At 40.7% G+C, this 23,857-nt stretch overlaps 1 protein-coding gene across 2 annotated transcripts; it reads right to left on the reverse strand.

The window, feature by feature from the left end:
* Window positions 1-70: 70 nt before the first annotated feature.
* Window positions 71-22,061, reverse strand: CHKA (choline kinase alpha). Of its 2 annotated transcripts, XM_027457812.3 has the most exons (12): window positions 21,621-22,061; window positions 18,111-18,222; window positions 11,056-11,109; window positions 7,312-7,425; window positions 6,604-6,737; window positions 6,272-6,376; window positions 5,873-5,931; window positions 4,174-4,261; window positions 3,165-3,273; window positions 2,579-2,685; window positions 2,238-2,319; window positions 71-1,491 (listed from the first exon to the last, which is right to left on the reverse strand). In XM_027457812.3, exons 1-12 carry the CDS (start codon window positions 21,938-21,940, stop codon window positions 1,432-1,434), a joined length of 1,344 nt encoding a protein of 447 aa, XP_027313613.1. In that variant the 5' UTR covers window positions 21,941-22,061; the 3' UTR covers window positions 71-1,431. The 2 variants fall into 2 exon arrangements, with proteins under 2 accessions (XP_027313613.1, XP_027313614.1); XM_027457813.3 differs by lacking the exon at window positions 11,056-11,109.
* Between the last annotated feature and the right edge of the window lie 1,796 nt (window positions 22,062-23,857).

Below are 23,857 nucleotides of genomic sequence, written 5' to 3' on the forward strand. Positions count from 1 at the left end.
CAGATTAAGGTTAGAAACAGCAAGTGGTTTATCCTGCAAATACAATGAAGACTTAAGAATATCAACTATGGCATTTTTAAGTGCTTTATATTTATTATAAAGTATTAATAGTTGCATATGCAAAATGATTCTCTATACTAGAGAATAAAATGACAGCTTTTACAAGTTATGCTATACAGTACATGAAATGCTGCACATTTTCTTCAACTGCTTGGAACAGTATTTGCTATACAAATGAAAAAGGGTAGACTTAAAAGTTTATTATATTTATAATACAGTGTTAGAAAGCACAAACAAATAACGTTCAAAATAAAACGAGTTCCCCCAAAAATCTAAAGAAATCTTTAGATGACATGTACACAGATTATACTCAAGTTTCAATATACACATTATTGTTCCCCACAAGACGCTCCACTTTACTGGATTGCTGGAACATGAAAATTGGAGGTACAAGAAAAGCACCTCCCAAGCCACATAAGCATTGGATGGGCAGAACAGCAATTTCCTGAAGTGTTCTCCGCAGTCTTTGGCTCTACTGTTCCTTATAGCCATATACTGTGGCAACAAGTCAAGAAGAGAGATGGGCTCCAATTACAAGTATTGTCAACGTCAATCCAGTTGTCTGGGGAGTAGCTAGAGTAATTCAAGGCACTCTTCCCAGTGCTGCCAGCCCACAGAACCCCCTGTGCAGGAAGCAGCATTTTAAGAGACAACCAGGTCGGGTTAAAGCATGTTCTCAAAGGATATGGAATGAACAGTTCAAGACAAACTCCTTCAGAATGTCCAGTTCAAAGTTCATTCATACTTCACAGGCACACCAGCTTAAGAGAAACATTCATGTCTATGTAGATAACACCTTAAAGCATAACACTTCAAGGTGTTTAGCTGTTTTATGGTTAAAGTGGTGTAACATATCAGCAGCTTTGAAGATAGTGTTCACGGGGCATGTTGAATCTAATCTCACAGTAAGATTTGAAGCCTACTTCACAGTATAACAGTTGTCTCCTTTGCTTTTCCTTCTCATTAAGAGGCAGTGTCTACAATGCATCATTACAGCTGTTCTGCTTCCAACATTCACCCTAATGTCAGCACACCCCTAGAAAACATACTCAGAGTAACACTGTTTGCTCTAATGCACATGGTATTGACACTTAATTGTAAGCTTCTCCCACAATATAAAATACCTTCTAGATTAAAAGCATTTAAAGATATTGCACTGTTGTATTTTTACTTTTGCCTCCCCACCTCATTCCATGTATTTATGAAACTGTAAACAAGTCATTTCTATACAGCCTTCAGTATTGTACACCTGCCTTCCAAGGAACTGGAATTCAGTGACACCTTCGTTACAGATACAGTAGCCTAAGCACAGTGAAAGTTCTGTCCAGCTGCCCTCTTCATACAGTAACCACCAGGCCGCTCCTCTCACATTCACACCTTCAGCTTCTTCTTCTGATCAAAGTATGCATCAAATCTGGATAATGCATATTCCTGGGGAAATAAGGAATGTTCATACAGTGAACAGTTTTCTTTATTTGGTATGGGGAAACACTGAAGATATCTGTGGTACTTTAATCCATCATCTCAAGTAATTAGATCTATTTGAGAAAGACCTCCAAAGGTGGTCTCACCTCTAGAATTTCCTACGGTCTTATTTCAACTCTAACACTGTTAGATGCTACCAGAACATCAGAAAGAACAGAAATTTTAAAAGGACAGGATTTCACTAAAAAGAATGGCTTCTGCAACAGTTCCCACAGGATTTTCTACATACCTGAAAGTTATATCACTTTGCAGAACACTAAGCATCTTGTACCATGAATTACTGATTTGTAAGCAGAAGCTCCCTGACATTGATACTGTTGCACAACAGATATGAACCTGTTACACATGCACTTAGATAGTGTTCACTTCATGAATTCACACCTACTGTATGGTAGCTTCCCTCTTGCATGGGACCTCTTACTGCAGAAGAATCGTTGCACTGCAAGACAGTCATGCCACTGCAGCATCTACCACATAAGGCTAGTCTATATAACAACGGCAATCATTTCTGAAATTTATAGAATCTTAAGTGTTATCACACTAAGGAAAGAGCACAAACTAGTACCAAGTTGATTTAAGTTTGTTACTCCACATAGAAGTTTAGTTGTGTCAAAAATCTATTTCATTTACTGATGTATCAGGTTCCTTAGAGCATACATTTTTAATTAAAACTTTATGATTAAAGATCTTACCAGGTAACCAAATTCAATGGATGAGATCTTTGCTTGTATAATAGACCACAGACCCCAGAAGAAGTGTGATGCAAGGGCAAACCTGAAATGACAAGACTGTATTTACCAAGATACCCAGCTAGAGTCACAACACTTATTTCAATATCCCGTTACAAATAATTCCATTAGTTCCCCCACTGAGTAATATTTTATGTACTCCACTAAATGCATGTCACATGTCTAATATTTCACATTGACAGATTTTTCTTTACCATAAAGAAATAGCTTAGTTTCTCCACCCAATGAGGTATACATGCAGGCAGCAAGAAAGTTTCAAGACAGAGCTGAGAACAGTAAGTTACCTGTTAACTTCTATCAACATTTCCTCTTCTAGCTTGAACTTCTCTTCATTGCTCAGATTTTCAAAGCCATCATGGAATGCAGACAGGTAACTGGAAATAAAGTGAAGCTAGAAGGCAAGGAATCAGAAAGTTACAAATTTGTCTCAAAATATATTTGACTTCTTTCAGAACTTAGCAGGCCTTTTCATGTGTTACTTACATTTTCCAAACATTGACACTGTTGAAGTTAGTTTTAAGATTATCAGCAACTCCACTAGTTGCTTGGAAGTTTGGTTTACCAAAGGCATATTAAGACAACTGACATTTTGTTACTGCCAGCTTGTTTCAGTGCTGTACTCCCCAACTACAGGATTTTGGTTTTGTGGTGCATATCTACATGGCAAATCATAAATACTCTATCCTGAATGGCTGCTTGTAATGAAGTTTGTAAGGTTTTACAGCAAAGACAGTCAGGATTGTATCAAGTATTATACATGAGGAAGTCATGGAAGAAAGGGTTTGTGACAAAGCAAGTCCAAACCAGAATCAGAGGGTTAAGATCTGAAAACTGTGAACTCTGGCTTTTTACTTATTTTAATGTGCCTACCTGTTGCTTCTTTGAAGGATATTTCAGAACGCTAGCTTTGAAGAATGGATACTTCTCATACGTGTAATCATACATCCATTCACAGAAGTGATTTCCAATGTCAAAACCTCTGAAAAAAAAGAGAGCCTTTATTTACACACTACTCATCTGTTCTTGCTTAAGCAAGCCTAAAATCAAGTTTAATAGCGCAAGGCTACTCAGTAGAACTTGCTGCAGTTTTTGCAAAAGGAGGTAGAGATGAACTGCACCTTTTTTTTGCAAGTTAAGATCAATTAGTAAAAATGAGCAGTTACAAATCAGAACTCTACCATGAAAGTTTTACATCAACACAGTCACTTAAAATACCCAAGTATGCATTACTTCTTAGAGCTAAGTCAGATGCGTCTAACATCAGCATTCTTGCAGGCAAGGTCATACTGATCAACCTACTTAACACATCCCACTTTTATATTTTGGCATTCAGAGTTATATTTATGTTTCAACTCTGCTAACATTTAAACATGTTGAGTTGTTGGGATCATTAAGTCACCCATAAACACACAACTGAGATGACTGAGGTTAAGAACAGAAAGCATTTTGGGTAACAAAAATCCTAGGATCACTGTTAGCATTGTTTGCACAGATGAGAAAACCATTTGAAAGAACTGCACAAAGTAGAAAAGCAAAGCTTTTCCTATATATATATATATATTAGGTACACACAATCCACTATTATCATCTTGCCACTAGAAAGAAGTTTTGATGGGCAGAGGAGAAGCTATTTGTGTGTGAACAGGCTCTCCAGTCCAACAAGCTCCAGCAACTGCAACCATGCTGTTGCTGCTACGCCTATGCAAAGCCATCAGGACACCAAAGCTATTTTGACTGGTTACATTTCTTGTCCACCACTAAGAACAGAACACATCTCATTAGAATGAAGAGATAATCAGCAGTACAGCACTTGCTCTCACTGTGTCTTTTAAAAGGCAATACACCTGTTTGCTGATCAGAAAAGACTAAAATGGGTTACCGGTAATTATAGCTGCTGTATTCAAAGTCAATGAGCATCAGCTTTTGTTTTTCTGAATTCTCTCTGCCTTCCAGAAGCAAGACATTACCTAAAAATGGTAAGATAATATTAAGCAAGATAGTGTTAGGATGTACAGCATATTCAGTGAAGTCATACGAACATTACAGAAAAGCAACACCACTTTAAGAACCATTGTTCAGATCATCCCAGTTATCCTTTACATCCACACAGATGAGCAAAAGGAGTAGTCAAGTTTCACCAGCTCACTGGAAGCTGAGATAAATACTACAGACCTTGTGAAGCTGAAAGCAAGGTTTTCTTATGTACAGGCAGGGAAGTAGTTTCCCCAAGGGTCCTGCTTCTCCAATACAATGTTTAGCTTGCAGCTAAATCAGGTGACACCATCAGCCTTGGCAGCCCTTGCTGAATTGCTTCTTTCCAATGCTTGAGGTCTAAATTATGCAGCGCCTCTCATATGTGCACAGCACTATCGCTGATCTCACAACACTTGGGACAGGAATTGCTTTTTAGCAGCCTGAAAGCCACGGCCTTGATTGCTTCACTGCTCCATGTTGCACAACAGGTACCCACTGAAAAGCTCAGCCTTCTGCTGTGTAACGTGGTTTAACCATCCTTTCAATTCACTGTCACTACAACTCATCTAAAAGTCACTGAGACTGCCTGTGCCAAGTGATAACTTTTTACTGCCAGTAAATCAATTTATACTAATTCTAATTTCTCCAATAGATTGCCCCCTACCCATATGTACACCTGTCTTCTAAGTCCTACCTTCGCACCAACAGAACAATCACAGTATTTTTCCCCGTGCCTTCAAATACTTCCCTTCTGCCTTGGAAATTTAACTTGCAAAGCTCACCCCAGCCCTGTCATGCTCAACTCCTCTGGTATCACACCTTGCCCACACCAGCAATGAGAGCCTGAACTCCACCACTACTGAGCAGGCTCTTCAGAACTAAGACCAGTGGCTTCCCCCATACCACCACCTCATGCTACTTATCCCTCAGGACAACCCTTTTCCAGGCCCATTCCTCAGCCTTAGCTACCAAGGCTGGGACCCACAAGAACATGACAGCCCCACATATGGTTCTAGTACAGCATCCTTCCAGCTCAGCCCAGCTTACCCTCCATACAGGGTAAAGGAAGTCCCGGCACAGCATACTCAGCACATTGAGCCCTGCCTCCTCTTTCCTCACCTCCTTGGAGAACTGGTTCAAAAAATGTATTATTCCCTCCATGACTCCCAGAGAAATTATTAAGAACCAGACAAAATCCCATTTTCATCAGTAAAAATTGACAACTGCTGACAATCTTTCCACATCTCCATTTTCACCATTCACTGTACTTTTCCATTATTTTTCTTTCAAAAGGGCTACGGGATATCCTACCCTACTCATATTTCAGACCACTAAGAAAGGTATACAGTCTTGATAGGAATCACCCAAGGCTCCCAGCATCAGCTGACCTGCACTAACAGCAGGTGTTAGTACAGGTCACACGCTTGGTTTAACACAGTTATGACACTATAACCTGTCTCAGAGGGCTGTTAAAGTCAAAGCATTTTGCCTTGCCAGTGCTGCCAGGGCAGTACCAGGATAATGGGACTACCTCTCAGAGAGCAAACAAATGATCAGAAAAAGGCTGAACAATGCATCATTGATCACAGCCGTTAGTAGCTTACCTTCCTGACAGTCATTGTGGCAAAATACAACCGGTGATGGAGTAGCTTCAAGCATAGCTCTGGAAAACAGCAATAGAGAATCTAGTCAGCAACAAATCCTTACATTCAGTTCAACTTCCAGGTAAAGGACAAGTTTTGTTGTGAGAATTTTAAGTACTATTCATTTCTATCAAGACCTTATTTCCTTGATTATGAGCACAAGATCAGGACTGAAGTTGGACAGTGATCAGCAAGTGATTATCAATTTGTAGTAACATTAGACTCAAGTTGGTCATAGAATCACAAAATCTCCAATTTGTCAAGTGAAATTAATAGGGTATTATGCTGTTCAATGTGTTAGAGAAAATATACACATTTGTAATAAAACTGTGTGAGGTGGAAGATAGTAGATAAGCTTACCTCAGATTTTTCATTTCCTGGGGTAGATTGTAACTGAGGAGTTTGTTCAGTTTCCTAGTTTTGGATTCCCTGGTAAATTTGATCCTCAGCACTTGATTTAGATACCTGTTAAAAATAGAGAAAACAGTACAGTGTTTATGTCAATAGACACATCTTCCCATATTACAGTAAGATTTAAACTAAAAATAAGAAAGTTTAAAAGAGTGACTGAAGAAAATGCCCCTCCACCCCCAAAGTTATTTTAAATTCCATGGGTAACTACAGAACATTTTTTGGGTACTCTGCTTACAAGAAATCTTGTTCCATGTAGTTTAAAGTAACATATAACTTACTTTTCCATTGTCCCAAAAAGCCACTTCGGTTCTTTATTAAATGGCATTTTCATGCCATGAAATCTAGCCATCTTCTCAGCTATTTCAGCGGATATGTCAGGTAAGCTTAGTTCCTCAGTACTTAGTTTCCTGCTCTGTAATGAAATGCAGTATTCTTAAAACATGGTTGAGAAATACAAGTACTAGCATGAGATAGTACTCAAGCAATACACTTTTCTTCCACCCCAAATGAACTTTCAAAACTGCTGCCTTTGGAAAAGCCAAGTTAACCAGCCTACCTTACTTATAACGTAGTCAATTTCCTCCTAGATCAAGACCTGGGGAATATCAAATCTCACACCAAGAATGTCCTCAAAGCAGACTGAGCATAAGCATTTAAGAACATCAGAAGTACCTGCTCTTGCTGCTGTTAGAGGAAAGTGTTACTCTATAGCTTCCAACACTATGTTTGGTATCTAACAGCCTTTTTATCTTCATTTATTAGTCCCTGCTACAGCTGAAGAGGTTTTAGATATCTCTCCCTGGCAAGAGCTATAATTGGGCTCTCCAACACCCAGTATAACTGTATCAAATTACAGCCAGCAATTACTACAGACTGCCAAGTATTCCATTCCCACATCCCTGCTTTTCCGGGCAGTCCAGAGACCTTCTTGTCACAACCAATTAAAACAACTACCAGCCCAATAAATAATCATGAACAGGACTTACGGGAATAAATTCCTCCAGTCGCCCTTGTGGAAAGATTCCATACAGCTTTGGACCAAGAGCTCTCTCTGCAAGAATGGCAAACATAACACTTTCCAAAACCATGGCTTCTGCCCCCTTCATTAAAAAACAAAATAAAAAACCAAAACACAACATTAGCTGGTGCTTCCACAACAATAACTTAGGTATATGCTATAGCTAAACCGCTTCAGAGTAAGAAATTTTAGGGCTAGCTTCAAGAGGAGAACTTGGCATTTTACTAACTCAAGTTTCCTGACTAATAACAAGTGGTAATTAACATGGCAGCAATACAAATGTGTTACTTTCAAGTTTAAAACTGGGGAGGAAATAAGCATGACTTCGATACCAATGCATGGGCCAGGTCAAAGGAAGACTACACAAAAAGCAGACTATTCTCTCCTCTCTAACCTGTGGGAACTCTGCAAATTTATTTCCTGAAGCAGCTTATCCTACTGAAGCACATCACAGAAACCATAAATATTATTCTTAGCAATTTTAACACAAACTTTGGAGCACGGCCTTACAAAAGGACATTTTAATTATGCAAGTGAATGAAGCAAGTGACTGAACTAACCAGTTTTTCATTCAGAAGAATGAATTAGGATTTGTGCCTGTTAAGCACATTTTAGGTCTTTTTTTTTTTATTAAAGGGAGAGAATAGTTTAAACTCCTGCTAAGGAGAGGGTGAGTGGGTGTGAATAAGCATTATTCCTTTGTTATCTTCAAACATGCCTCAATCTTAAAGTTTTCCTTAAATTAATAAACTCGTTCTGTAGCTATCACAGGCCAGACAGCTTTCTTCATACAAAGGCTTTAAAATTAATAGAAATATGGTGTATGTCTCAAACTACTGAAGTACAGCTTTCTTGACATGTAAGATTAGTTTTAAGTAAACAGAAGCCGCAAAATAATAAATCAATACATCTAGCCATTATATCAACGGGCATCCAGCCGTACTTAAATCCTAGAAGTTTGCTAATTCTTCCCACATTTGTGCAGCTTGCCTCAAAATCTGACCCACAATTCTTGTTATAAGCAGTAAGAGCACAACACAAGGAAAGCTCTCAGGTATTCTGGACTACAGAGCATTTTGCATTACTATCTTCACTGCAGATAGTCATAGACAGTAAATAACTCAAGTTCCACTCCCAAGAGAACTTTGGGCAGTTCCATTGCTTTTTTATTGCTGTCCCCTATCTTGTTATTGCGGTATCTTCTAAAGAAAGTCTAGCATTTCATTACAAAGTACTGGCACAGCATTCTGAAGTTTTAACTCTAATAAAAAGTGAAAAGGCCATCAAGAATCAATTGAGAACGTAGGATGCCTTGCATATGGATGCATTACATCCATGTCCTCCACGGCTTTTCCATCTCCTTGAGGAGGAATGCACGCACCAAAATGTACTTTTAATCATTTCACATGCACTCACCACTATAGCTGTGAACTTTTCAGTTCACTTCTGAAGCCCAACACTAAAGACCAAAAAGCAAATTAGATGTAGGTTACTAAACGTCTACCCCAGTGCCAACAGACACTAAACCTGTGTTACCAGTACAGCTACAGGGCGTTTTAAAAATCTGAGTAGAGCAATCCTGTTGGCTGTGTCCACTAAGATGTTAGTTCCTTGTTTCCACATCTTACTAGAAGAATCCATGTTCGGATAACAGCAAGTGCCAAAGAAAAGGAATAACCTGACATATGACCAGATTTCTCAATTACCCTTCATCTCTGAGAATATACTATGAGTTCCTGTCACTGCAATCCACTTTCTGCAGGGGAAATGTTTTTCTGTTCCGATTTCAAACTTATGTATTCCTTGAACCCACCTAGTTTGACACCTTAGCCCAAAGAAAGTTCAAAGAAAATGTATGATTCATTAACAAAAAAACCTCTAGAATGGTTTATAATCCTAGTGTGTTTCTATAGTCCTTCACCTACAGAGTAGAACTTCAAGTCATATGTTAATAGCAGAGCTTAAAGGGGCCATGTTTTTCACAAGCCATGTGCCTGTTCCTTTTTAAGATGTTCCTTAATACATCAGGAATGACAACCAGAAAGGGTGAGATTTCCATTTACTTACAGTTCACTTCTGGGTTACTTCTGCCATGTGTCTGCCTAATCCTGTCATGTAAAACACTCTAGAATTTAGAACATTAAAATAATCCAAAACTATGTGCTTGCAAGTTTGTAAACTTCTGTTTCAGCAGTATTAATGACAGCCTCTCTCCATGAACAATCTGCTTCAAGATAGAAGTACAGGCAAACACTACCTAACAGCAGCAGAATGATGACATTTGAGTTCAAATGCTCTGGGGCCTGACTCTTAAGAGGAAAAAGGTTTAAACAAAGCTGCAAAAGAACTGACTGCTCTAAGACTGGTCACTTGAGAACAAGGACAGTGAGAGCTCTGGAGTAATATAATCTACATATCTCTGGTGCCAGGCTTCCTCCATAATATGTGATGGACCTCCACTCCACACACTAATGTCAAATACATGTGTGGAAATAAACAGCTCTCTCCAGAGTATGCCATTGACTCCTCTGATCATATCTTACTGCAATTTTTACCTAGACTCAAGAAAATTATCAAGTGCCTCCTGAAAACAATTAAATTCACCAATCCAACAGTGATGTTCCAGCAACATGGAGTTCCTAGCAGAAAAGAGTCTACCAGCACTGATCACATCTTAGAATCACTATTTTCAGGCAACAAATGAAGACAGTTCTGAAGTTCAAAGCCTTGCTTCCTGTACTGCAAAACTTCCGAGTTGCTGGCACCAGGGTGGAGTTTGTTTTCTTTTACAAGTTCAGGAACATTTTTATTGGATTTTAGTGGTGGGTTGTAAAAAAAAAAAAAATCACCTCCATAACTGAATATTCAACAAAGCTTCAGAAGTAGTCCCACATGAACAACATTAAAGCCAGTTTAAGCTGAGTTGAGTTCCACTCACTAGAAAATAAATGCTTGAGCTGTTTTCAGATGGTATTCCCAGAAGGTAAATAGCAGAAAAGAAAAAAGCAGCACTTAAACTCAAATAAGATGTACTTCTCCCTCATCACTATCAAAACCATTACAGAACGGAGAAGTGACAGCACATAACAAGGAAAGCATCTGGCTAACATGCCAAAATGATATTTCTTTGGAGAAATATCAGGGTAGAAATCTAAACTACCAAATTCTATTCAGACACCTGTGCAATATTACACTCAGACATTATGCTGGATGAGCAGAAATGGTTCCAAATGCAAGACAACCAAAGTTTGCAGAATGCAGATGATCCAAGCGAATTGCTAATCAAAACCACTTTGTGCTCAAAATGAAGTTCTCTCCAGCTCCATATCACTTTCCTCAGAAGAGCTGAATGATTATAAAGTATGGATTAGGTAAAGCAGAGTACCAGTATTCCTCTACCACATAAAGAGCCTAGTACCCAAAACAGCTGTAGTGGTATAAGGGTTGGAATCAGTAAAAAGCCATTTAGTGTTGAAATAGGGATGTTTAGTGCAAGTGTGGAATGCTTAAATCTTTCTAAACTATGTACAGATACTCACATTGTGTCTCTTCTGTGAGCAAATAGATTTGTTTTCTTCATTACTCTCTATGGTTTCTAGAAATCCAGCCCAGACACCAGGCTACTACTAACTACTGGTTCAGAATGAGCAGACTCGTAACATTTCTCTACTATTTATAAAATTCTGTCAAGTAAGCAAATTTAATTACTTACTTGCAAGTCATTTTCCTTCTGAGACTGTACAGACTCTCCTTTATTACAGGACCTCTATGAATGAGAAAAAACAAACACAATGAGAAGATGAAATTTAACATGATTAACCTGCAACCACCAGAACAAAGGGAGTAGAAGTGCCAGCTACAGTTAACTAGATGTCTCAACATTGTCTTGATCTGTGACAACTACAATACTAGTATCCATCTCATCTCTGACCACAATACTATTTCACCAATTCCAAAACCTTTCGGAAGGATGTGCCACTGAGACCACGCCACTCCTGTAAATAGCTCAGGAGCTGGGTTTCAGCTTTTTTCTTGTTGTTCCCCAGTATTTCAGAACTGGAGTTCAATGTATCTGAAGCTTAGAGGAATGTTTTTAATTAAGAGAAAATTGAATTCCTCTGAATGACATCTAGGATGACATTCCTCTTGCAGCTAAAGCACTTGTGATAAATTACATAGATTACATAAAAGCTTTAGAAGGACTATTAGTAAAGGCATGTTTTGAGGCTTGCAAAGCACTTACAGCTACCTTATTTTCCAAGATTCTCATGGCTAGGATTTCTTAATTGTAGACTCTCCAGGCTATATGTGCATGGACCACGATGCACTGGCCGTGCAAGTCCAGGATTTTTCTTTAGATGAAATGCCCACATAAGCATAAGTATACTGCAGCTCTTACTGCTGAATCAAGCAAAACTTTAACCAATTCCATGTATACTGAATTGTGTTAGGTTTGATAACGGTCATTACAAGGCAGTTTGAGTTATTACAACATATCCTCAGTACCCAAACCTTCAGTGGCACATGCTTTCAATGGAGCTGCACATTTAAAATTCAAGATGCAATAAAAAACCTTGTCCTTTAAAGGTCTGAAGGTAAGGAGAAGAGAAAGCAAGTATTTGCTTAGATTTAGTGACAGTTTGTGGCTGCTACTTATGTTGCAATTCCACCATTGACTGTTTAAACCAGACTAGGTTCAGAGGCCCATAAAGGTAGCCTGCATCTCCACCTTCTGAACAAAAGCATTTCATTGCCAGAACCGGGTGCATACCTTTCTGTTCCAACCTTCTAACATGTCCAAAACAAGGGTGGAAGTAGGAACTTAATAGAATACAGTTAAGCAACACCAGCTGCCTTAAATACAGTACAACGAGCTAATGATTTACACAAGCTATGCAGTTACAGTACTTCAGAAGCTATAGAAGAAGTATAGTTAACAGGAAACGATGGTCTTTCAGCAAGTACTTCCCATTCCACTAGGATAAGCTTAAAACAAGACAGTAGGAGAACTACTATTAGTTTATATTCCTTTCAAGGAAATTAATAAAGTCAAAACATTCACTAAAGCTAAATGTGTAGCTACACAGTAATATTAAAGTAATTTACAGAGGGCTTCTCTGAACAAGCATGTCCTACATCAACACCACTATTGCATCTTACAGATTTTTCTTGAACAGTCAGAAAGTTACTCACCATCCAGGAGTCTTTCCTGATTAATGGTGCTCTCAGAATGGGTCAGTTCATCAGAAGGTAAGCAGATTAGGCTTTTCCCTAGAACCTGAACTGGCATCCGCTTTACAGAAGTCATACTGTGTAAAGAGCTAGCCAGTTCTACGAGTCCACCTCAAATTAGCGTTGGAGATATCCCAATGGCACCTACCGTGCCATTAGAAAGAGACAGGGATGTGCACCGCAGAGTCATCAGAAAAGGAGACTTCTGCAGCATCCCTTCCTCTTTTCTGTTCCCTCAGCACAGAGCATTATTGTCAAGATGAGAATGAATACCAAGTAATTTGTAAATAACTTGAAAATGTGAATGGGAGCTTGGAGAGGATCAGTCTTCACAAGTGGCCATGTACTCAGCCTAGAATTAGGAAAGCCTCTAGTATATGTGGTCAAGGAACACAAAGTAAAACAGGTTGCAATTTTATATAGCAGAAGTTTTAAGAATTAAACTCAAACATTTCATACCATGACATTTTTCATCTACATTTCTAGCTTGTGTTCTTGGCTGAAACTCCAATAGCATGCTAACTAAAAAATCTGGGAGCTATTTACATCTACAGCAATGAGGACATTTTATTTACCCCAGAGAACAATTAAGTAACTCCAGGTTTTTAATCATTCCCTCTAAACAGAAATATCAACTAGTAAGGGGCATGCTGTCTACATGTTTGGGAGCAAACTATTCAAAATAGTTCAGTGTTCTGTTACTGCAATAAGGCTCATTCTCAAAGCACATTAATAAATCTCACTACAATCTTAGCAATTGAGGACAACTAGATGACAACAACATCAGAAGTTGTTTATAGTCTTTACAATTCACTGATCATGTACATTGATTTTAAGGCAGCACAATTCAGGTATGAGATTGAAGTCCTAGAAGGGGTGACACTCCACAGTACCTGATCTGACTAGAAAAAGATGACCAGACAGTGCTTACACATCTGGTAGTTTGAGAGAAAATGGAGTTCTTCCAGCATTTTCTCCTTTATTTTATTATTCTCACATTTATTTCTCTTGTAGCTAGATCACACTACATAAAAACACACCAAATGGTGTGTGACAGAAAAATTCTGTACAAAGGAGGGAGGAACTTTCACCTTTTTCTAAAATAATTGTTGGCTCTGCCTCCAAATTTAATTCTTAGGTTTTAACTCCACTTTTTTGAATATACTCAGCTGTATTTGTGTTCAAGTTAGTCTAAATCAAGGTAGTGCACTATTTTCAAATCCTAAGGAATTACAACACCTAAAGGAACTGCTTAAGAAGTTACAGAAGCAACCTATGCAGGGGAAGCTTTTTTAATTTCAGAAGCTAGTGGAAGACATTTATTTGAATGGGATAGGAATGCAAACAGTTTTAGATTCAACAATACCTGTTTCTTCTCCTGAGGACCTGCCCTTGATCACTGATGGGAACTGAAACTAGCCTGCTGAACTCCTAGAGCATGAAATATTCACAGTTCAAGTCCTACAAAAGCCACAAAGACATCTCTAATCCTCTTCATTTCAAGTTACCATTCTCTTTTGAGGGAGCAGAGGAAAGGAAGGGGCAGTATTTTGGTATTTTGTTATTGCACTAAACATTCAGATGCACAGACAGTAGCTGGTGCTACGGAAGCCTTATTTTTAAACAAATGAAATCCAGTACTAAAGAAAATGAAAGCTGTAGAGAACGCTCCAACTTCAGAGATCTCATACTATACCGTGAATCGTGTCTGTCACCTGGAAACCAGAGTGCTCTAGGCACGATCGCATGGGCAAGCCTGCAGCAGAGAACACATGCATATACAACTAAAGTGGTACATTACCCCCAGAACACCCTTAACTCCACCCAACACAAATATATCCCCGTAAGAGGTGCTTGGTTTCTTTCAAGCCGTCTGCCAGTGCCAGGGATTTGTAGTTACTCCATGCTACAAACAGACATGGACACCAACAACCACAGAAGACGTTGATAATTACAGTTACACAGCAGTCTGCATTTTATTTAGTTAAAAAAAATAAAAGGCAGCAAGGCAGGTATGGGAAAAGATCTACCACAGAACAGTGGCAACCATTTATACTTATTGTGTCTGCTCACAGAGAAGTTGAGAGAGCAGAGATGAAAATTAGGTACACTGGTTTGGTATTCCTCATTTATATACAAGATTTTGGTTTGGCTATTGCAAAGTAACAGAGCCCCAGTGAATCGGAGTTCAAGGTTCTTTTGACATGTGTAGAAGACTGGGAATCAATTCCCATTTTACCTTTTGATAGGTGAACTTTGAAGAAATTCACCTTATTTTGTGCTTCTCTGTTGTTGACACTAGCACATGTTGCAATCCTATTGGCATTTCTAAGACTTGGGAATTTTTGATTGTTCTGAATTTAAGTAGAACCACTGCAGTGATCTGTACAAAATCCAATCTTCAAGTCTGAACGTTAAATATCACTGTTGGAGAACCTTTTGTGTCAGTTGTTTTAACTGAACATAGCCAACAGTTATGCCATTTTGCAATGAGGAAGTTTTACTTTCAATGCTCCCCTTTCAATTTAGCTACTAAGCCGGAGCAAGAATATAAGCAGCAGAGTAAGACATTTCCCTTTTTCCAATGTATGACATATCTGCATTGTGCCTCAAACATTTGAGTTTTAATGTGGTTAGTACTTTAACCTGTCACAAGCACAAATTCTTCTCTTAAAAAAAAAGTTCTGCTCAAGGATATACTCAAGAGAAGTCCTTGATTTTGAAACATCCATGCCAGTGCGACCATTCATAGTAATGGCCAAGTCAGGTCAGTTCATGTCCCCCCAGCTCCCCCCAAAACATTCATGCACACAAAAAAATTGGCTTAAACATATCAGCTATGACAGAGGAAGGCACAGAGCCTTCCCTGTGTGGCAACTTTAGCCAACTGGCATGGTTTATATTGGATGAGTTTCATGTACTGACATTTGTGTCTTCCAAGATTCATAATAAGCAAACTGGGGCTATTTTCAAACTGCAAAGAAAGGTTCTTTTAACAGGTGGCTCAGAGAAAATGATGGATTATTCACTCTTCAGTTAGTATCAGGTATCTATTTTTCATCTCTATGCTATTCGGTGTTTTAACTTAAACTCATCAACTGTACCTATATCAATTTGGTATGGATTGCTACAGATCTATAGTATTTACAGCAAGGAATAAGAGGAGCTGCTATCACTGTTTGCACTCCAATTTCAACAGGAAATAAAATGGAGAAGAGTTAAAACATGCTACAAAGGCTCAAACAAGCAGTAACTACTAATACCCAGTGGCAGTTAAAGTTAAGTCATTGAGAACAAAGTCTCAATTTTAACATTAATCTCAGAACTTTTACGTTAACTTTACATTTTTTAAATTAACATTAGTCTCAGAACTCAACTTGCTAAGCAGCGTCCCTTAATTTCTACGGGGCTTTAAGCTTCAGTGACATTAGTAAAAAAAATTATCAAATCACTCCCTTATGACAACAGGCTTGTCATAAGATTCTGCTTATACCACCTTGAAATTCATACAAATCCTAAATGAGGCTTTCAAAATACCCCAATAAAACAGTTTGCTTATATTTTAATTTGTACTTAAAGTATAGTGGCTGGAAGAGACAAATGTTTATTGACAAAAATTGTGAACCTCAATGCAATCTGAAAGTTTTACCTTGGGACTTTCTCTGCTTACTTAACCTTTAGTGAACTGCACCAACAAGAGCAGTCATTTCACTGCCACTATGGAAATAAAGGAAGTTAGACATCTCAAAAGATCCTTCAACACCAAGAGCAGAAAGGTTAGAAAGTTATGAACACACTTTCAATTTTCAAACCAAATTAGTTCTCTGATTTTAGAGACCAAAATTTTGTTTTGATTTCTTCAGTAAATAGGGGCACAGAAAAGACAAGTTAAGAAAAACCCCGAGGGAAGAGAAGGGCAACCAAACTCTGAAATTTACATTTCCTTTAAAAAAAAAAAAAAGGGGGAGAAAAAGGAGAAAAGCTACATTTCCTCACAGCTCTTGGGCAACCCAAGTTCTATCACTATGTAAGTTTTACAGCCCATGATCCTACTGAAGCCTTCTACATATCAAGTCAGCATTGCATTAAAGCCATTATTATGAAAAAATGTTATCAACCCTAGTGACTTCAAAAAGTTTCCCAAAGTTTTTTTCCTCCACTTTGCTTTTGATTTCTCTTAAGCCAAAGAACAGACTATTTAAGCTGAATCTAATAAACTTCTACACACTTCTCTTGTTTACCAGTTTAACTTTCTCAACACACGTATGGTGTTGTAGCCAAGGGTTCCTTGTTATTTCAAGTCACTAGGATCTTTTACATATTTCTGGTAGTTTGCTACCATGACAAAGTTAATATCTCACATTACATAATAAAATAATACTTCAAAGCCAGTTAAGTGACAATATCACTAGTATTTTTGATAGTATGCTTGATCAAGGCAGCAGATGCAGGAAGAATGGGCTGAAATTTCAAGAACAATCTCCTGCAGATATTGGATCAGTTACTCAAAGCAAGTAACTGATAAAGCAAGTAACTTTGATAGATACTGAGTATTGGAAAATATCACAAATTTATAATAGATAATGAAACCAGACCCTCAAAGTCAAATTGACAATGTCCAAATGTAATTTTACAAAGCTGCAATTTTTTGTAAGGTTAAACACTTGTTATGATTTATTACAGAAGAATCAAATGTCTAGCAGAGATGGGTAAGAAAAGATCTGCTGTATAGTCCTACAGTAATAAGCCTGTAAGCTTTAGAAGAGATCACCTTTACAAAATTGTCTTGATTTTAAACATTGCAATTTGAAACAGATTTGCCAACCGTTTCTCCTAAGGCTTGACAAATTTCAATGTTATTTCCATTTTGCTATTTTTACTGACCAGATAAAAGAAAAGGAACAGTAGAAGATTTAGGTAAACGTCTTGTTAAGTTTCTACACCAACTATGGGGCACATCACACACTTAGGAAAGCGTATTTTAGAATGAGACAGCTATATGATATTGATGTTTGTGCTTGATTTTTATTCTAACACTACAGATCAAGTTTTCCAGTAACAGTTACTCATGTCCCTGAGAAAATGCTTGAGCATTGTATCAGTTAAGTTTGACAAAAACTTCAATCTCAGATTCGTAAGTGCTACCAAGATTAAAATTAAGCGGTTTAGTCTCTTGCAATCTTGCTAGTTATGCCAGAGCCCTACAATACTGTACAGAAGCAGATTTTAATAACTTTTTTGAAACACCACAGTCCAAACTTAACACCACGAACAAAACATTACTGATCAAACGGACAGCAAATGAGCCTTCAGCTGATACACGCCAGTCAGGATCTGTGTAGAAAGGAGTGTAAGTTCTAGGCAATATCAAACTATAAAGAACTGCCTTAAGCTAACAACCTACCCCACTGCCACTAAAACATTCCCAAATGGATAAAGCAGCACACTTGCAGTGTGTCACAGATGAAGATCTCCAAACATAGCACAATTAAGCTACAGAAGCCCTCCCACTCCCAAAGCACTCTATGTACTCACCATCTGCAGGATTGCACCATATAAGCGCAGGAGAACTTTCCGTGGTTCGTCTGCAACTGTCTCAATGGTATCGGGTAGAGAGCACTGAAACAGCATGTTGCTGAGGCCACCTCTGCAAAGAGAAGAGTGATTAGTGATTATCTAATTTGGATGAGCATGTATGGAGACATACTAACATACCTATCACTACACATGACAGATCTACTCTCATGAGAAGCAATTTTCCAACACTACCAGTAACCCATAAGACTTCAGGAAAAAATGGGCAGCCCCATGCTTCCTAAAATACAGCTCACCATAATCCACATTACGGTTTGAGCTATGAACAAACTGTAGCGAAACACATTATACAGCTAAGATGTGGATGTCTGTTAATGTAAATATTTTCAAGACTCCTAACTAGAGTCTTGTCAGAAATACTTTTTTGCACAAATGATCGAGATGACAGGAGTTTCACATCATGCAGTGCATACAAAACTAGGTGTGAATTAAGAGCTGGGATCACTGAGCTGCCAACTACAAGAATTAGCTACAAAGATTTAAAAGCTGACTATCTGTGGTACTGATGCAAGTCATACTGTGCTATCACTCTGACTCATTTTAAAAGTAGAAATAAGTTTTAAATTTTAAAAAATTCTTTAAAATAAAGAAATCACCCAGTCTTATCAGATAGGATACAAACTGGGGAGGCCTGTGCTTCAGTCACTGGGGCTTACACAAGTGCGCTGGCTTTTCATATCATCAGGGAAAAAGTGACAGCATCTTTGTATGCTAAGGATTCATCAAACAAAATAGATACTACATCAGAGGTGAATTTCCTTGGTTTCTGGTAGTCACATTACAGACAGTCTAGTCAACTTTTTTTTTTTTACTACGTTGTCTAGCTGCATCACCATTTTTCTTAATATGTTCACAAAAACACTTTCTGCAGCAGATTTTTTCCTATTTCTACTTCCTCTTACAGTAGAAAGAGTACCACCAGAATGTCTGGTTTACTTGTAGAACAGAAATGCAAATCAGTTCTACTGAAACACTTGTCGCATCATTAAAAAAAACCTTCAAAACCAGATACCCTTCAAAACCAGATACAATCCAAACACAGAAGCTACCAGTAAAGGGATGAGGAAGCACAGATTTAAAAGCCAGGTAAAGAAGCATGCTACAAGTGATATTTATCCCCAACCCGATACTCATCTCAACATTTTTTAGGGATTTTCTGGATTCTCTTACAACCTTTGTGGAAGTAGTAAAGACTTTTAGGGGAAGGCTACCAATAAAGTGGCAGACAGTTATTTACTGGGAGATGACACAGAAAAGCTGACTTACAGACCTAAAGCCAATGACTGAGAAGGAAAAAAAAATCAGAAGAACAGGGTAAAACAGCAGCTGTGCAACACGCTCAAGAAAGCAGGCAGAGGAGAACCAGGTGGCTTGGCAGGCATTCAAAAACAGATGTTTAGAGAAGTAACATGGAGTAACTTTGAGCCATGAAGGTGAACAGGTACAAAAAACAGATGGAAAGGGTATCAAATGAAGATCAAAACCCTACTTTCAGAGGGGATCAACACTGGTTAGTTATACCAGCTACACTTTGTGGTTCACTGGAACCATTCTAAGACAGGTTTTGAAAATCATCTTCCACCTTTTCTAAGTCCATAAGGAAAAAATCAGTATTTAAGTAGGAGGGAAACACATTGGAGCTGACTTCATAAAAAACACTGGGCTAGAGCTAAACACAGTATGAACACTTAAATTACTTGAACACACACTGCCTGCATTAGAAGTTACCTCTGATCAAGGAAATTAATACAGGAAGGTAATAAAAAGTATGCTCCTTCTAAAAAGTACTCAGCAGCTTAACACAGTTAAAAGACCCTTAGATAAGCTACTAGTTAGTCTACTACCAATTAATGAAGGGCAAGCACTTCCAAAAGGGTCACCTTTTTTTCACAACTATTCATGACCTCCCCAAATAACCACAGCAATCAGGTGTACTTATGTTTGCATTCTGATTAGGCATGGATTTCTTTCCTCTGAAACAAAGAATATGGACTGCCTCATCCTATGATATCATGTACTTACTTAACTGGCGTTCATAAGTGTGATTTGTACTAACACAGCCAAAACAGCAGCAGCAACTGGAGAACACACTGCTCAACTGTTGTGAAACCAGAATCTGCAAACCAACGTGACTGTGTTCTCCTTACAGCGGTGAAAAGGCTTTTGCCAAAATAAATGCAACCGCCAGTTCCCGTGAGCTAACCCATTCTTAAAGTTCAGCCCATCTTCTCTTCCTCCCAATCAGAAGATACCAAGCAATTTCTCAAGTAGTATTTTAGAGGGGAAGTTTCCAAGAAGCACAGTAGTAACTGTGCTAAAACCTAAGGCTTTAGAAAGTACTAGAGTCACCAGCACAGACTACTAAGGATGAAAACAGAATCAGGCAAGTCAGATTACAGAAGTATCAGTGTGGTGGTTTCTGTAGCCTAGGAACACTGCCTAGGAACAGCGCCACTTTTTCTAAAGACTCTCTCCCTTTAACAACTTATTATGTCAGTAGCATTGTCAAATACATTTTCTGTACTGACTCTTAAGGAGTTAATCATGCTCACATATATATCTGAGATCTTCATCAACAGTTTTATACTTTTTTTTTTATCATCACTAACCAGGGGGTATTTGCATGTATTTCATGAATACAGAGAAGGATAGATGTTAGGACGATTAGGAAAGCCACACGTTTAGAAGCATAAATGATCAGAAAGGCAAACTCCGAGTGAGCCGAGGTGAATAATGGCCAAGTGTGTCCTTTAAAACCACAAATGTTTGATCAGGTGGGATGACTGCGCACCGACACACCACACAGCCTGTAAGCGAAACCCTGAACTAGCGTTGGCTGGACGAGCATACAGGGCAGCCACACAGAAAGGCGATGCAATTCTGCAGGAAAAGAGGCGAGGATCCTGAACACATCCCTCAGGGCTGCCGCAACTCCCCCACCTCACGCCCAGGGGCTGCCAGAGCCCATTCTCCCACAAGCTGTCAGCGCGCTGAGTCACGAGCGGTGCTCGGCACGGCCAGAGATGCTCCCCATCCCCGACACACGGCATCCAGCCGCTCATTTCTGCGGCTCTGGGCATCCTCGGAGCCTCTTTTCCCCGGGGGAGCCCGGCTGGGGGCACCCAGCGGCTCCCCATCCATCCCCTCCCCTCACCCCCCGAGATGGCGGCGGAGGATGCAGCGAGGCTGGGGCTTTCCAAGTGTCCGCTCCCCCCCTCCCCCCCCCGCGGCGCGATGGAAGCGGCCGGACCCCAGCGCTCCCTGCCCTACCCGGACCCCACCATTACCCGCCGCGGGGGGTGGGGGCGCACCACAACCGGAGGGAAATAGCGTGGGGGGGGGTGGAGGGGCGTGCCCGCGGCGCCCCGGGGGAGCGCGGCGTGGGGCGCGGAGAGGCGAATTTAGGGAAACTGAAGGGAAATAAAGCCAAGAGGCGGCCCCGGCACTGACCTGATGGGGTCGATGCGCAGCTGCTCCTCCCGCAGCCCCCGCCAGGCGCCGGGCAGGAACTCCTTGCACCACAGATAGGCCCTGCGCCGCGTGCGGGGGTCGAGCGGCGGCTCCTCCTCGCGGGCCGGCGGGGGCAGCGGGGAGGAAGGCGGCGGGACGGGCTCCTTCCCCTCGGGCTCGGCGTGAGGGAGAGCCGAAGGGGGCTGCCCACCGGCGGGGAGAACACCACCGCCCCCGCCGCCGGCAGAACCGGGGCTGCAGCCGAGGAGGAGCCCGAGCGGGGACGGGTCGGCGTCGCCGTTACAGAATTTGGTCTTCATGGTGCGGGGAAAAGGCGGTGAGGAGGCCGTTAGGGCGATGAGCTGACGGGCGCGGCTGGACTCCCCCTACTCCCACCACCCTTCCACCCCCGGTGCCAGCCGCGAATGAGCCGCGCGGCCGCTGCCGGCCGCTTTTTATAGGCGGCGCGGCGCGAGGCCCCGCCCACCTCGCGCTTTTTCTCTGCGTTCTGATTGGCTGAAAGGGAGAGTAGGGGGTGCGCGCCTTCTCCAGGCTTCCGGACGGCCAACCTTAGTGGGGAGGGGAAAGGGGCACGCTGATTGGCTGTTGTCATGGTGATGGGCGAGCCCACCTGAGGGCGTGTGGGGGTTGCAGAGCAAGGTGACTCCCCCCGCCCGCCGCCCCCCTCCCCACTCGATGGTCGCGGCCCCGGCCGCCTCAGGGAGGGGGGGGAAAAGCCCCCCGGAGGCCGGGGGGCTGCGGGCGGGGGGTTCCCGTCATGTGCGGCTCCGGGGGGCTGTTTCTGCGCTAATCGTGGCCCTGGGGAGCCCCCGCTGCCCTTGGGCGGGGAAGCGTTGCCCTGTGTGATGTGTGAAATCCTCTCGTCGTGTTGCTGTGAAGCAATAAATCACCTTTAAACTCCGAGCTGCCTCTGCGTTTCCTTCATTTTCTTGTCCCCTCTCGGTTATCCTCCCTCCTCTGATGGCCTTCTGCTGTGGGGAAGAGGAGCTTGCGGGCTCTTCTGATAATAATTGCCATTGTTTTGTAGGTGGTTGATGAAATGGGATTTGGGGGTTGTGGGGGAGGCTGTGGCATGCTCCTTCCCTCATCCCTCCCCGAACTATTTCTCATTTTGTCTCCGTGCGTCACTGTGGCACTCCAGTGCTGGAAAGCCCCCAAATAGCCCAGGGTTTGGGTTTGTTTTGAGAAGTGGAAGGGCAGCTCCAGAACTGGCTTCAGAACTGCTTTGCGCTTGCAAAGTGGCTTCAGCACCGCTGACGCTGCCACGGCTGAGGCATACCAGGCCCTAGTTTACGGGAAGAGTGAGGTATGGGTCAGGGATGCCAAACTGGAACAGAAGATTCCTTTTTCTTCCTTTTATGCCTCAGCTTTTCATGTGGAAATAAAATCCCATAATCAGAGCGTGGACTAGGGTGCTGGAGAGGGAAGATGCAGTGGCTGCTGGAGATGGCAACTCAGGGCTGGGGGGAAACCCCTGCTTTTGCAGCCCCCTGTTGAAGTAGCTGAAGACTAGTTAAATATCAAAAAACAAAACCAAAAACCAGTTCTACAGATGGAAAGCTCATTCTGCAACAACCACCAGTGATTTCTTCACGTGCAGGAAGAAGCAGAAAATAAGATAAAATTTCGCCTTTCAAACTGTCCTTTCTGTTTCCACATGCTTGACCTTCACACTACGTTCTTGCAGCATTGGCAACAGGACTTTTAGGTTTGTTTTCTTTCTAATTAGAGTTATTTGACTGATTTTTTTCGAGATTGCTTTTAATGTGGAAAGAGAAGGCAGAAAAGTCAGAGTGAAATGGCTTGTTTTTCCTCAGTAGAGAGTATTCTATCCACTTTAACTCCGAAAACTCCTGCTTGTTGATATTGGCCATTTCATTGACATTTGTTCTTACCAAGGCATGAGCTTTGCTTTAATACTCAAATAATCTCTTTCAAAGCCTCAGAGAACTTGGAAGGAGATACGAAAATCATGGCTCTGTTTGTTTTATATCCTTCTGATTACAACACACTCACCTTTTCGTAACGTCAGTAACTTAGGCTCCAGTCGTGTAACGACTTCCGTTTCGATACGTAGTCTGGATCCGTATGAAGTCTATGCACATATTTCCTAAAGGAAGCAGCTAAAGCCATTTGTTTTGCTCATTACATCATTTATTATTTTAACACTGTATTAGTAATTAGTAACTCATTGTAATTTCTTGTTGTATGTACGA

Source organism: Anas platyrhynchos, chromosome 5, assembly GCF_047663525.1.
Source record: "Anas platyrhynchos isolate ZD024472 breed Pekin duck chromosome 5, IASCAAS_PekinDuck_T2T, whole genome shotgun sequence".
In the NCBI taxonomy this organism is placed as follows: Eukaryota; Metazoa; Chordata; class Aves; order Anseriformes; family Anatidae; genus Anas; species Anas platyrhynchos.

Coding starts and splice junctions, on each gene's coding strand:
- CHKA (XM_027457812.3), bottom strand. CDS start 21,940: ATGAAGACCAAATTCTGTAACGGCGACGCCGACCCGTCCCCGCTCGGG. Junction 18,223..21,620: donor CTGCGCATCGACCCCATCAG/GTCAGTGCCGGG, acceptor TTCTCTTTGCAG/AGGTGGCCTCAGCAACATGC. Junction 4,262..5,872: donor CCACAATGACTGTCAGGAAG/GTAAGCTACTAA, acceptor TACCATTTTTAG/GTAATGTCTTGCTTCTGGAA.